The 16605-nt window shown below is 35.5% G+C and overlaps 2 protein-coding genes across 4 annotated transcripts in view; both read right to left on the bottom strand.

Moving 5' to 3' along the window:
- hsd3b7 (hydroxy-delta-5-steroid dehydrogenase, 3 beta- and steroid delta-isomerase) overlaps positions 1–5427 on the bottom strand; it is a 30086-nt gene extending 24659 nt beyond the window's left edge. Inside the window, exon 1 of the mRNA XM_062050217.1 lies at positions 5160–5427. Coding sequence (XP_061906201.1) covers positions 5160–5412 — 253 coding nt within the window. The 5' untranslated portion in view covers positions 5413–5427. The remainder of the gene's footprint in view (positions 1–5159) is intronic.
- An 8970-nt stretch (positions 5428–14397) lies between these two features.
- The window catches only part of setd1a (SET domain containing 1A, histone lysine methyltransferase), a 45534-nt gene continuing 43326 nt past the window's right edge, over positions 14398–16605 (bottom strand). For all 3 annotated transcript variants that reach the window (XM_062050214.1, XM_062050216.1, XM_062050213.1), the window contains exon 20: positions 14398–16469. In XM_062050214.1, the coding sequence (XP_061906198.1) occupies positions 16296–16469 (174 nt within the window). In that variant the 3' untranslated portion in view covers positions 14398–16295. The remainder of the gene's footprint in view (positions 16470–16605) is intronic.

Below are 16605 nucleotides of genomic sequence, written 5' to 3'. Positions count from 1 at the left end.
TTTGATAAGTTATGTTCTGTCATTATGTGTTTTAATTATTACATGTTCAATTACACCTTTTTGTTTGTTGCTTGGAAGTTGTGTTATTATGTGTAAACGTGTTTTATTACGTGTTTTTGTTTGTTGTTAGGGGTTATTACGTTTGATAAGTTACGTTAATGTGTGTTATCGTGTTTCATTATTACGTGTTTTGCTGTGTTAGGGGTTAATACATTTGATAAGTTACGTTAATGTGTGTCATCGTGTTTTATTATTACGTGTTTTGGTGTGTTGTTAGGGGTTATTACGTTTGATAAGTTGTGTTATTTGTTATCGTGTTTTATTATTACGTATTTTTGTTAGTTGTTGGGGTTATTATTATGTTTGATAAATTATGTTTATGTATTTTTGTCTCATCGTTAGCTATTACTTTTACGTTTGATGAGTCACTGTGTTATATTATTATGTTATTGTGGTATTAAGTACTTTTGCTATGTTAGGTCTTATAACGTTTTATAGGCTATTATGTTATATTATCACGTTATTTCGTGTTGTTTATAAAGGTTTGATACGTTATTACGTGTTTTGTGATTTTGTTTCATGGTTAGGTGTTATGTTTAAAAAGTTATGTTCTATTATTATGTGTTATTTTGTTTTATTATTATGTGTTTATTACGCGTTTTTGTTTTCTTGTGAGGTGTTACTTTGATAAGTTATTTTCTATAGTTACATGTTAGTGTGTTATTACAGGTTTATGGTTTATTGTCAGATGTAATCATTACATTTGATGAGTTGTTACAGGTTTATTACTTTGTTCTATTGTTAGGGGTTATGTTTAATGAGTTTTTACATTATATTATAACGTTTTATTTTGTTATTACGTGTTTATTAAGTGTTTTTCTCTGTTAGATACGGTAATATGTTCTATTACGTATTACATGTTTATAACTTGTTTTTATTATGTTACGTGTTATACCATTTTATATTTTTTTACATTCTGTTATTAAGTGTTGTAAATGATAAATGATAAATGGGTTATACTTGTATAGCGCTTTTCTACCTTCAAGGTACTCAAAGCGCTTTGACACTATTTCCACATTCACCCATTCACACACACATTCACACACTGATGGCGGGAGCTGCCATGCAAGGCGCTAACCAGCAGCCATCAGAGGCAAAGGGTGAACTGTCTTGCCCAAGGACACAACGGACGTGACTAGGAAGGTAGAAGGTGGGAATTGAACCCCAGTAACCAGCAACACTCCGATTGCTGGCACAGCCACTCTATCAACTTCCAATGACTAAAACGTCATTATGTATTCATTACATATTTTAGTTTGTTAGGCGTTATCACGTTGGCCAAGTTATGTTCTATTATGAGTTATTGTTTTGTTACTACATGCTTATTACGTGTTATCATGTTTGCTTAGTTATCATGCTCTATCATTACGTTTTATTGTGTTAGCACTTTTGAGAGTTTTTAGTGTATTGTTAGGCCTTATTAAGTTTCACCATTACGTCTTTACTCTAAGATTGTGCTTTTTTTCCCACAGAACATTTTTAGGGATGTATATATTGGATTTTTTTCCATAAGTATGTGAAACGTGAGATGTCAGTAAGTCTATAACACTTCCTGAAGCTGCTCACAGCCACTAGGGGGCGTAATAGCAGCAATTCGGTCTTTGGGGGTTGCTATTATTGGCTATAGTCTCATAGTCCTCCATTGTCTATCTATGGAATGTGCTCCTGTCTCCACTTGAGTGTCAAATTGTGTCTTTCAGTAAGAGTCAGTCCAGGGCCACGCCTGTCCTGTGCCTCATTGAGGTGCCCCCGGCGCCTGAGGGGCCGTACGACGTGTTTGCCAACACACAATGACGGCTGAACAAAGCGGAAAGAAAACATCTTGTTCACTCACGCAGCTGGCTTACTGGACTTAGGTCGGTCCCCTGTTGCCAGGCAACAAAACATGCCATTGACACAGGTGGCAGGGGGTGACAGGCCACAATTCCACGTCATTCGCACCGGGAAAAGGAAATGCGTGGGAGTGGGACATCCTGGAGAGGATCTGCGCACAGTCACCACTCCACATGGAATACGACCGGTTTTTTTTTTACAGTTCACACTTGCTTACACAGCTGGACAAGTGGGTCAAAATATTAGAAACAATAATTAGCATTTATTGTTGAATGCCGTTATCATCTTATCTCTTTGACAGGAGGTGCCAAGAAGAATTCATGTCATCCAACTATCTTTGCAGGATTCAGGTCGCTTGTCAAAAAAGTAAAAGGTCACTGATTAAAAAAAAGCTCTAAGTGAGCATCTGCAAAGTGCAACATTTCCCCCCAAATTCATGTCGCAAACTATTTTATTTGGTCGTCGTGGAGCGACACAATTCATTTTTTTAAAAGTGATTTTAGTTTCACGTTTAAGTCAATGTGGGTGTGCTTGGGATTATTATCAGATTCAGTACAGTAATAAATGACATGAGTTACAGGTGTATTATGTATTCAAATGATTGTTATAGGTAGATGCTACTGATACACAAATATTGGTCATACATATGTATTTGTGTCTTTTTTTTTCACCTAAAAGTGCATTCGACTATTGCACAGGTGTCAAACTCAAAGCCCAAGGGCCAGATTTTAAATGGCCCGCAAATTATTATTATTATTTTGTTTCCAAGATGGTGCCGCTGTAGTGGCTGCTGTTGGTAGGAGCTCTGTGCTCTTGTGTCATCCTTTTGTGTTTCCCTCCTGTTTTCATGTGTTATTATTACGGCTGCAACTAACGATTAATTTGATAATCGATTAATCTGTCGATTATTACTTCGATTAGTCGATTAATAGTCAGATAAAACAGACAAACTACATTTCTATCCTTTCCAGTAGTTTATTGAAAAATAAACAGCATACTGGCCCCATACTTATTTTGAAGTGAAGTGAAGTGAATTACATTTATATAGCGCTTTTTCTCAAGTGACTCAAAGCGCTTTACATAGTGAAACCCAATATCTAAGTTACATTCAAACCAGTGTGGGTGGCACTGGGAGCAGGTGGGTAAAGTGTCTTGCCCAAGGACACAACGGCAGTGACTAGGATGGCGGAAGCGGGGATCGAACCTGCAACCCTCAAGTTGCTGGCACGGCCGCTCTACCAACCGAGCTATACCGCTATACTGATTATTGTTTCTCAGCTGTTTGTAAATGTTGCAGTTTATAAATAAAGGTTTGAAAAAATAAAATAAAATAAAAATTGCCTCTGCGCATGCGCATAGCATAGATCTAACGAATCGATGACTAAATTAATCGCCAACTATTTTTATGATCGATTTTAATCGATTAGTTGTTGCAGCCCTAGTTATTATATATATTTTTTTTTTTTTTTGCCTTTTGGTTGGGGACCCTTTGGGACTGTGTGACAAGGGGTGGCACTTTCGTGACTTCTGGATCTGCCTCCCGGGAGCCTTTTGGCCATGGAGACCAGCTGCTGGGTCTCTGCCACACCAGAGTCGCAGATGAAGAGACAGGACTGCGGAGCTAGCACCGAGCGCCGGGACGGACAAGCTTCACAGTGTCTTGGCTGAATGAGCAGGTATCAGACACCTCAGTCTCCTTAGACACTGGCCGAGTTAGTGGGCGGCCGAGGGTGGAGTCGGCTCTCTTGGTTGCTTTGTTGGGTCCGCTCCTGTCTCTGGCCATGCTCCCCCCCCACCCCAGCAGACGATGGCCTGGAACACCGCAGAGGCCACCACAGTGTATATGTTTCTTTGACTTTTTATTCATAGCGGTATGTGGAAGAGGCTGGTTGCATCAGCTCTGCTCTTTTAATGTCCTTTGTGTTCTTTGATGTTTGATGTTTCCCTCTTATGTAAGAGGGATGTGTGCAATGGCTATGAGTTGCTTTTTCCCATGGCCTCAGTCTGGACCCCCTCTCCAGGGGCCTAAGCTCAGAACGATTTTCTTTTTTACAGCATACGTAAAAAACAATTATAATAATTGAACACTTAATTGTGTAACAGTATCATGAGGCAAATCCTTATTTATTGATCAATCACTGTTGAAAGCAAGTGTGACCCCCCTGTACAACTTCATGGTTCCTACTATACTGTGTGTAAATGTAGCTGCAAACCAGGGGTAGGGAACCTAAGGCTCCCGAGCCAGATCTGTCTCTTTTGTTGACTGCATCTGGCTCTCAGATAAATCTTAGCTGACATTACTTAACATGATAAGTAATGAATAATTCCGTTGGTAATCACAGTGTTAAAAATAACGTTCAAAATATAAAACATTCTCATGCATTTTAATCCATCCATCCGTTTACTACCGCAGCTGTTCAAGAAGTCGCATTAATGGTAAGAAGTATTTGATTTATTATTGGTTAGCTTCAGAATAACAATTTTATTAAAAAGAAGAAGAGACTTATTATACTCTAAAAATGTTGGTCTTACTTAAAAAATGCAAGCATTTAGTTGTATTCAGTGTTAAAAATGTTATATGGCTCTCACGGAAATACATTTTAAAATATTTGGCCAAAAAGGTTCCCGACCCCTGCTGCAAAGGATCGATAGTCTGAGTGCTGGGGAGGATTTTGTGACAAATAAATTGTGGGACAAAAGTGTCCCTCGAAATACATTTTTAAAACGGTGTTTTTGTCCAGTTATGAGGAAATATTCAATCATTTGCAGAGTAGAATCATCAACAGAAAAGTAAGCAACAGTAATAAAGGATTTGATTTATACCGCATCATATATATTTCTGGAATGTGCTACTGAGTGGAGAGGAGACACAATAGTAAAATAGTAAAAAGTATTCTCAAGTAACATTAATGAAAAAAAGTATTTTTACTAAAATGCCATTTAAAGTTTTTAACTTGTTTACAAATAGGTGTAGAATAAATATTTCCGATGTATAATTTCCTCATTTCAAAGTATGTGATGAGCAGGCAAACCACACTAAAAGTTAGTATGAAGACGAAATATAATTATTTAATTTTAACACTATGAAAAGTACGTTATTTTGCGTGTTGCACTTTGTGGACGGTCCCGAGCACGTGTACTCGTGCATGTGTTTGACGGTAAAAAGAAAAGACGATTAAAATGTCCAATGTGAAATATTTGAAGAGACTAATAATAAAAGACAACAAACAGAGAATATGTCGGCTCAAAGTCCGCGCCTTCCTCACCTGTTCCGAGTCTCTCGAGGCTGTCGTCCGTGTGCTTGTCGAACACTCGAACCTCGACCAGCCGGTCCTCCTTCTCCAGCAGCAGCCTGAGCAGGTGTCGGCCCAGGAAGCCGCAGCCCCCGGTCACCAGGTAGACGAGTGCGGGCCTGGCTCGGCTCATGGCGGCTTTACGTGTCGACTCCGTTTGCCGACACTGCGCAGCGCTGCTGAATGCTGCTGCGTTTAAAGACCTCAGGCCAAACCAGTACTTCATTTTTTTTTTTTTTTTTTTTTAAACCTTTCTATTTTTTTGAACGCTGGTGACTCCGCAGCTGTAACCGACCTGAACACACAAACAAACAAAGATATTTTTTCACCGTTTAATGCAAAAAAGACGTTCGGTGACGTCATGCTTTATTTGCGTCTTTCTAAAACTCACTCCTGTTTGGAGATGACGTCATACTTGTAACGAATAGATGCCCTTACGTTTATAGAATCAGAATCGGAAGTTTTATTGCCATTGTTTGAGAACGGGTTCACAAAGTAGGAATTTTTCTTGGTGCAAACGTGCGACATAAAACACATATAACACATATTTGGTATAAAAAGAGCTGTGACTGAGCTATCAGATAGACTTAGAAGGGATTCAAGGAATTCAAGGAGCTCACATGTGCTGGTTAAATATAGACTCATGTATGGAGACTATACTTTTGGTATGGGTGCGTTTACGGACACGCCGACGTGCACACTGTCCACTGCACAGTATATCTAAACTAAGCATATAAACTTAATGTGCAAAATAATTATTTAAAAGTTAGCACAAACACTAATTTCTTCAGGTAATAAAAAGATAATGACAAATCCGACAGCATTGACAACAGCATATTGTAGAAGTACAATTCAAAGATGTACACAAAAAACATGGGCGAAATGGGAGCAAAAAGGTAGATAGTACTGTATATATGTACACAGTATATATATAAATAAATGTATATATATATATATATATAATATATATATATATATATATATATATATAAATGTATGTACATATATACGTATATATATATATATATATATATATATATATAAATGTATGTACATATATACGTATATATATATATATATATATATATATATATATATATATATATATATACGTATATATATATATATATATATATATATATATATATATAAATGTATGTACATATATACGTATATATATATATATATATATATATATATATATATATATATATATATATATATATATATATAATAAATTTATGTATATATATATATATTCTATATCTGCGATGAGGTGGCGACTTGTCCAGGGTGTACACCGCTTTCCGCCCGATTGTAGCTGAGATAGGCTCTAGCGCCCCCGGCGACCCCGAAGGGAATAAGCGGTAGAAATGGATGGATGGATATATTCTATATATATTTTGTATGCATGTATGTATATATATATGGATATATGTATCTATAAATACAATATAAACAATATATAAATATTTCAAATATTGATTTTATATATTTATATAAATATATATATATATTTTGGGTGGAAGTTGAAAAAATGTGTTTAAAGATTGGTTTGTTTATGAAGCTTGATGTGGTTTCTGTTATTTTAGGAGAGTTCATTGACAGTCATGATTTAGTCAATTTAATTATAGTACTCGGTAGAAGGTTTATTTTTAAGGCCAAAAATAGATATTCACTTAATATTTCTTTCTTTAAAACATTTATTCAGTATTTTTTAACTTTAGAAAATTATATGGTTGAAAACGATAATGATGCCAAAAAACATAAAAAAAGATGGGAAGTCCTCAAAGACTTATTTTGAAAATGTAATTTTGTTTATATATGATATGCAATCTGTTGTTGTATTCCGTATTTTAAGTGTACATAAATGAAGGTATGTGTTGCTGAGTTCGACTTGGATGTGATCTGGACTGTATATGGGTGCTTAATTTGAAAATGTATTTTTGTTTGTGGATTGTATGCAACCTGTTGTGTTCCCTGGTTTTTGGTGTACATGGGTGAAGGTGTGTGTTGCTGAGCCCGATCTGGACGTAATCTGAACTGGACCTGGTTTTAAGAACCCTTTTTGAACAATCTGATTTAATTGAAAACCCGGTCTGGTGAAGTTAAGGTCCTTTGTTTGTTTTGTTTGAAAGTAAAGCAATATAAAAACAATTACATAAAAAATAGTAATTAATGAAAATGTTAGTGGACCAGCACCACACACAATCGTGTGTGCTTTAAAGACTGTATCCCTTGCAGACTGTATTATTCTATATTGTAGGAACCAGAAGTTTTTTTAATAACAGAAAGAGACAGCCCCTTTTGTGTAAATGAGTGTGGATGAGTGTGAATGGGGGAGGGAGGGTTTTCTTGGGTTGATGCACTAATGGTAAGTGTATCTTGTGTCTTTTTTTATGTTGTTTAAAATAAAAATTTAAAAAAACAACAAAAAAATAAAAAACAATATATAAATATTTCAAATATTGATTTTATATATTTATATTTATATAAATATATATATATATTTATATACATATATAAATGCATTTCTGTATGTATATATAAATATACTGTATATTTAGTTTGTATGCATGTATGTGTATATATATATGGATATATGTATCTTCATATGTATATATATATATATATATATATATATATATATATATATATATAAATACAATACAAACAATATATAAATATTTCAAATATTGATTTTATATATTTATATACATACATATATATATACATATATAAATAAATGCATTTATGTATGTATATATATATAAATAAATGTATATATATTTTGTATGCATGTATGTGTAATATATATATATATATATATATATATATATATATATATATATATATATATATATATGGACTGGACATCTTTATGTGCTCGACGCCTCAATCATTGGTATGTGTTCATCTACAAAACCATTCTGGGTATCACTCCATCTTATGTGTTATATGTGTTTTATGTCGCACGTTTGCACCAAGAAAAATTCCTAGTTTGTGAACCCGTTCTCAAACAATGGCAATAAAACTTTTCTGATTCTGATTCTGATCTTATCTATCTTGTCTTTAAACAAAGAAACAAGGAAGTCACAATCTTCGTTCAATGAATGTTCTGCAATTTGTCATCCCCAAAGTAAGAACTGAACTGGGCAAGAAAGCATTTAGGTTTTCAGCACCGAAGGCTTGGAATAACCTACAATCGAATCTTCAACTTCAAACCCTTGTTACATTAAATGAGTTTAAAACTTCTCTGAAAAGATTGCAGTCTACCTTGTCTGTATGCACATGTGTTATGTGAGCAAGTTTACTGTTTTTAATGTAACCTTGCTGCTGCCCTCTTGGCCAGGTTTCTCTTGGAAAAGAGATCTTTGATCTCAATGGGATTTTACCTGGTTAAATAAAGGCTAAATAAATAAACAAAATAATATATACAGTGTATATATATATATATATATATATATATATATATATATATATATATATATATATATATATATATCTTTATATGTATATATAAATAAAATATAAACAATATATAAAAATATTTTTAGCACATTTCATAGATAATTGTAGTTGTACGTGCAGTAAACAATGTGAAATACTCATCGATGCCTAATGAAAGCGAAGACGAGATGAGCAGAGAGGGCGGGGAAGAGGAAAGGGACGCGGGTGCCTCCGTCATACTTTGCTTCAAGTTCTTTCTTGAATTCAGTCGTGTTTCTCATTTTCTTTATCAAAGTGCTGGCACTCGCAACTTTCTGTGGCCTCATGGTGGAATATTTTTGCAGTAAAAAGTACACAGACTGAGTCTCCAATGCGGTGATATTGTTTCGACACACGATTCCACGAGTTGATATGCATTCCAGTCAACTCTTTTAAAACATACTCTTCATATTTATGGCCTAAAATGAAGCATTTTCAAGCATAAAAATGGTAATATGAGTCATCTAGTGGCCAATTCTACAGAAGTAGAATTGGCCACTAGATGACTCATATTACCATTTTTATGTATCAAAGGCACTGATTGGCTCAGCCTCAGACAGCGTTACTATATTGGACTGAACAAGTGTAAAGGGTGATTATGAGGGTGTTATTTTATTTATTTATTTAAAATTTTAAGGCACTCATAATGTTAAGAAAGACGTATACAATATGTTTTTTAATGCTCTAGCTATGAAATTTTAACATTACAAATCCCATAAATGTCAGGTCCGGAACCAATTACCAATGATAAAGGTTTACTGTAGTTCGCACCGTGCAATGTTCGGCCGTACGATAACGTAGAGTAGACAATATACACTGCAATGTTTTGGCAAAAAGTTGCAACGAAAGCTGAATCATAGAAAAAGAAAACTGGTGATGGTACAACTGTGTACCGTACATTATATATGTATACAAAATAATGTCATATTTATTACTTGTGTGGCCAATTACCTACACACGTCACATATCTCATGTGTATATATAATATGCATTTAACATTAGTGATGGATGTGATCCAAGGGTGTTCGAAGTGTGGCCGAGTGGCCATTTGCGGCAAGTTCTAAAAAAAACTATAAAAAATCCTATCACGTGACACCTTTGAGGAAAGCCACAGTTGTAGCAAAAACTGTCAGGTACGGAAATAAACACACAGGTTTGGCTATAAGAACAAAAAATATATATAAAAAAAAGGGCAAACAGGTGAAATGTAACGAGAAAAAGTTGCAACTCTAATATCACAAAGCTGCCATGTAGGCTGTTTTTTTTTTTTTTTTTTTAAAGCTGTCATTGCTCAAAAATAATAATGAATAAAAATCAATGGTAGAAATTATGGAGATATTCAAGGCTCCGATTACTTCACATCAAATATTCCACTTTGGCATTTTTTTTGTGGGAAAATGTTGCATAGTTTTTGTGCTTGCCATGTAAAAAACAAATATTTCTTTGACAAAAAGAGAATACAACACACAGGAAAAATATATATATAAAAAATTAAAACCTATCGACGGATAGATTATGAAGTTAATCTAGAGATTTAAGTGTTGAAAGTATAAAAAAATACATAAATAAATAAAAATTTAAAAACAAATAACATATATATATTAATATATATATATAAATGTATTTGTTATATATGTATTTGTTATATATATATTTGTTTATATATATATATATATATATATATATTTTTTAACACTTTTAGGTCCCACCAATTTTTTCAAATTTTTTTTAAGGCTCCAATTACTTCACATCAAATATTCTACTTTGAAAGATTTTTTGGGGAAAATATTTAATATTTTGTGTTTTTGCGATAATAAACAGGGTTCTATTTGACCAAAATGGCATAAAACATATACATATATATCCTTTTTTTTTTTTTTTACCTTAAATCGACAGCCAGGCCTGAAGTTGAGCTAGAGATTCAAGCGTTGAATAATGAACAAAACAAACAATATGACATGACTTATTTTTAAAAATTTTATGACCAAACTTGAGAGAAGCCTGAAAGGTTGAAAAAATCTATAAATTGTATTGGTTTTGAAAATGAAAAATATCAAAATGGACCCCGCTTGCTTTAATTTTTCACTGTGCGGCCCTCAGTGCAAAAAGTTGTTTACTTGTGTAAAAGCAGCAGGTTGCATAAGTTACTTTTGCAAGAGAGGACCTTGAGTGCAAAGACACCATGATGTGTTCTGAAAACTTATTCATGGTTTTATGGCTGACAAATGTCAACTTGACTTGCTTTGGGTGAAAAGGACCCTTGACATGATCTCAAACTATTTCCTCGTGTTCTTACGTTTGTGTATTTGGACCGCCGTTCGGGTTCACATCACGCCGCAGGTCAAAGTTCAATCATGGCGCAATGCCGCCTTGCAAACACAACAGTGAGTTCACACTGTGGATAAAAAAAAAAAAAAGAGAGAAAAGGGACACTTAGACAGAAAAAGTGATGCAAAGTAACAATGGTGGCGTGACTCACCTGTCTGCTACACATGGCAAAACATCCTCTTGAGCTGCCGGTGCGTCATGTGACGTCAGCAGGAAACACAAGCCACTTCCTACCGGCTTCTCAGGCACAAAGACGAGAGCTTTTGACTTTATTTAAAAAATATTTTAATGCACCATTAATAAAGGATCCAAGGCATTAATACAAGAGAAATAATATTAAGGAGGAAGAATTTAAAAAAAAAGGATGGAAGTTTTATGTACATGTGCCCTCGTGAAGAGGGAAAGGAAGGAATTTATTTACAGCTTGGAATCAAGTGTGTTTCTACGAGAAACAAACACTTTCGGACATTATTTACATCACGTCATCCTGTCAGATAAAAAAAGACGCTCGCGGTCGCTTTTGTCGCTGACAAGAAACAACATTTTCCTGTTGGGGAGACAAAAGCAGATGTCTTTTGCTACTGAAGAGTCAAACTTTGGACCAGCAAACCTGTCATGTTTGCCTTCTGGTCAACGCTGGAAATGGACTAGGAAAAAAATAACCTCTTTTATAACTTTTTTTTTTTTTTAAAAGGAGACACGACCAACTGCAAAATAACAAAAATGTGCCTCTTAAAAACATTTGTGCAAACACTGTGACGACAACCTGCAGCAGTTGGGGAGAAAAAAATAAGGTGTACTGGTAAAGCTCAATAAATGAGCATATGTAAAGTTTTTTTTCCAGGAGTTCAAATCAGGCTGTATGTTGGCTGCACAGTCACGTGGTCGAGGGTTTGAATTTCCGTTTGTGCATTTCTGTGTGGACTTGGCATGTTCTCCATGTTTCTCGGGGTAATCCCACTTTCTCCCACATCCCAACAACATGCATCTTTTGTCAACATAACATACATACATACATACATACATACATACATACACATAACATGTATGTTATGTTTATAATTATTAGTCTTGTGAACATAACATACATACATACATACATACACATAACATGTATGTTATGTTCTTCTTATGTTCACAATTATTAGTCGTGAACATAACATACTTTATCTTAATGTAATGTATGTATATGTTCACAATTATTAGTTTTGTAAACAAAACATACATACATACATACATACACATAACATGTATGTTATGTTCACAATTATTAGTCTTGTTAACATAACATACATATATACACACACATAACATGTATGTTATGTTCACAATTATTAGTCTTGTTAACATAACATACATACATACATACACAACATGTATGTTATGTTCACAATTATTAGTCTTGTTAACATAACACACATACATACACAATATGTATGTTATATTCACAACAACATGTATGTTATGTTCACAATTATTAGTCTTGTTAACATAACATACATACATACACAACATGTATGTTAGGTTCACAATTATTAGTCTTGTTAACATAACATAACATAACATACATACATACATACATACACATAACATGTATGTTATGTTCACAATTATTAGTCTTGTTAACATAACATACATACATACACATAACATGTATGTTATGTTTACAATTATTAGTCTTGGTAACATAACATACATACATACATACACATAACATGTATGTTATGTTTACAATTATTAGTCTTGGTAACATAACATACATACATACATACACATAACATGTGTACACATAACATACATACACATAACATGTGTGTTATGTTCCCAACAACATGTATGTTATATTCATAATTATTAGTCTTGTTAACATAACATAACATACATACATACACATAACATGTAGGTTATGTTCATAATTATTAGTCTTATTAACATAACATACATACATACATAACATGCATGTTATGTTCACAACATAATGTATGTTATGTTCACAATTATTAGTCTTGTGAACATAACATACATTATCTTAATGTAATGTATGTGTATGTTCACAATTATTTGTTTTGTTAACAAAACATACATTATTTTAATGTAATGTATGTATGTTATGTTTGCAATTATTAGCCTTGTTAATGTAACATGCAGGTTAACAAAAAATATGCATGTGATAACAAAAACATACTAAATTGCTGATTGCTTTTTTGGACTTTGTTATAACGTTTGATAAGTTACTATGTTCTATTTTTACATGTTATGTGTTTTTATTTTGTTGCTCGAAGTAATTAAACATACTACATGTTATTACATGTTTATTAAAGTTTTTGTTTGTTAGGTGTTTGATGAGTTATGTTCTATAATCACATGTACTTGTGTGATAAGTGTTGTATTCTTCAGAGTTATTACAGCTGGTAAGTTAAGTTCAATTAGTACATGTTATCATAGTATTACATGTTTTTGTTTTATTGTTGTCATTACGATTGTTATGTTCTAATACTTGTTATGGTAATACACGTTTATAAGTGTTTTGGTTCCGCTAGGTTTTAACACGTTTGATAAGTTACGTTCTATTAGTACTTGTTTTCGTGTTATGTTCTAATATAACGCGTTAATAAATGTTTATTACGTGTTTTTGTTTGTTAGATGTTATTTTATGTTCGCTAAGTTATGTTATTACGTGTTTTTGTCTGTTGTCAGGTTTATGATTTCATTAGATGAATTATTATGTCATTATGTGTTTTTGTTATTTTTACGTTTAACGAGTCATTTGGTTCGGTTAAAAATGAGCCCTTTGATTGGTTGGCGACCAGTCCAGCGTGTGCCCCGCTTCTCAGCCCAAGGCAGCTGGGATAGGTTCAAGCTCACCTGTGGCCGCAATGAGGACGGGTGGTGTGAAAAAAATGTAAGAAGCACTGCATTAAAGAGGCTAATTGGAACTTGCTCAGTTAAATTTTATAGGGGACATCATTTTTGTCATGCTCCCCTAAAGTGAATGTTTATTGTTTGCTATTACACCAATGCCTCTCACGCCCCTTTTGCTCTGACACTTCACGCACCCACTATTCAAGAAGCACTGCATTAGGGGCAGTTTGGCACTTAGTTAAATTTTTCTAGGAGACAAAAAAATGTCCACGCCCCCCCTAAAGTTAATGTTTATTTTCTTATCTGTATGTTTCAAAATATTTATTGTTTAACACTAAATATGCTGTTACGTCATTGCCTCTCACGGCCCTTTTGACCCGACACCTCACACAGGGGGGCCTGACAGTTACATTTTTCGCGCCCCCCCCCCAAAGTTAAAGTTTATTTTCTTATCCGTATGTATCAAAATATTTACTGATTAACACAAAAGATGCTATTACGCCCATTGCCTCTCACGCTCCCTCACCCCCCATCACCCCCCACCCGCTCAAGTGAATGTTTATGTGTCTATTGCCTCACACGCCCCCTTTCTTCCGACACCTCACACCAGGGGCCCCACCCACAATTTAAGCAGCACTGCATTGAAGGGGCTGTTTGGAACGAGCTCAGTTAAATTTTTTTAAGAAATACAATTTTTTTCACGCCCCCTTTCCCCAAAGTTAATGTTTATTTTTCTATCTATATGTGTCAAAATAGTTAACACTAAAGATGCTATTACGCCCATTGCTTCTCACGCCCGCTTTTCACCGACACTCCACGCAAGAGGGCCCGCCCCATTATTTAAGAAGCACTGCATTGACGGGGTTGTTTCGAACTTGCTCAATTAAATTTTGTAGGGAGATGATTTTTTCACGCCCCCCACTCAAGTGAATGTTTATGTGTCTATTGCCTCACACCCACAATTTAGGCAGCACTGAATTAAAGGGGCTGTTTGGAACGTGCTCAGTTAAATTTTTTTAATAACTTAATTTTTTTCACGCCCCCTACCCCCAAAGTTATTGTTTATTTTTCTATCTATATGTGTCAAAATAGTTAACACTAAAGATGCTATTACGCCCATTGCTTCTCACGCCCCCTTGCCCCCCCCGACACTCCACGCAGGAGGACCTGCCCCATTATTTAAGAAGCACTGCATTGAAGGGGTTGTTTTGAACTTGCTCAATTAAATTTTCTATGGAGATGCTTTTTTCACGCCCCCCACTCAAGTGAATGTTTATGTGTCTATTGCTTCACACCCACAATTTAGGCAGCACTGCATTAAAGGGGCTGTTTGGAACGTGCTCAGTTAAATTTTTTTAAGAAACAGAATTTTTTTCATGCCCCCTTTCCCCAAAGTTAATGTTTCTTTTTCTATCTATAAGCGTCAAAGTAGTTATTACCACTAAAGATGCTATTACGCCTATTGCCTCTCACGCCCCCTTTTCCACGACACTCCACGCAGGAGGGCCCGCCCCATCACCAAAAAGGATTACCAGGCGCGGCCACCGCAGCTGCTCATTGCTCCCCTCACCTCCCAGGGGGTGATCAAGGGTGATGGGTCAAATGCAGAGAATAATTTCACCACACCTAGTGTGTGACAATCATGGGTACTTTAACTTAATTATTTAAGAAGCACTGCATTGAAGGGGTTGTTTGGAACTTCGCCCAATTAAATTTTCTAGGGAAATAATTTTTTCACGCCCCCCGCTGAAGTGAATGCTTATGTGGTCTGTTGCCTCTCACGCCCCCTCCCAGGGGGGCCCGCCCCAGTATTTGAGAAGCACTGATTTTCACTTAACATGCATGTTTTTGGGGATATGGAAGGAAAAGCCACAAACGCACGAGGAGAAGACGCAAACTCCAAATGGAGAATCAAACCTTTGATCGTGCTAACCACTACGCCACTGTGCCGTCTCTTAATCTGACCTGAACTCCTTTGCACCTCATTCTGTTTGAACGCTGTACTTGTTGGCCGCGAGGCGACGAGAGGACGACACCGAGAGAAAACGGACACTTTGCCACCAAAGACGACCACAAACGCGGGGAGGAAGGAGCACATAACGTTTGAAAACTAAAATGAAAAAAATAATCCAATTGTGCCATAATGTGTGATGCTGCAGACAAAAGCTGAAGGTGTGATCATTAAAACTGAAGCTTGTGTCACTCAAGCAACACAAGGAATAATAATGATAATAACAGTAAGATTATATGAGCGCTTCAAGCTGGCATTTCAACAAAAGACCAAACTGTCAGATTAAAAGTGCGCCTGACACAAGCGCTTTTGTTTTTTTCTCCATTTTCATTTAAAAACCCTGATTTCAAATCTGTGCGTCATCGTGTTTCTGTGTGGACCTTTGGGGAGTCGAGCGCCGCCGAGTGGAGAGCGGCAGGTTAGTTGAGCGTGCCGCGGCAGTTCTCTGTGCCGCACAGGCAGGGGATCTTGTTCTCCTCCAGGGGGAACTTGTAGTCATACGTGATCTCCTCGTTGACGGCGATGGCCTGCTTGGAGTAGATGACGATCTTCTTCTGAGACTCGATGGTGATCACCTTGGCGTAGCAGTTGGGCTGCAAGGGCAAAGGGACGAGTGTCAATGTCCCACAATGCAATTTCAGCATCAGTACTGTTACCGTCAATGTTATCAGTCATAACATAACCGCTGTGACACGGTCATCATTCACCGTATTCAAACAGATGTTGCAA

Source organism: Entelurus aequoreus, linkage group LG06 (genome assembly GCF_033978785.1).
Source record: "Entelurus aequoreus isolate RoL-2023_Sb linkage group LG06, RoL_Eaeq_v1.1, whole genome shotgun sequence".
NCBI lineage: Eukaryota > Metazoa > Chordata > Actinopteri > Syngnathiformes > Syngnathidae > Entelurus > Entelurus aequoreus.
The sequence above is the reverse complement of the archived record's forward strand: the minus strand, read 5'-3'. Positions and strand labels throughout refer to the sequence as shown.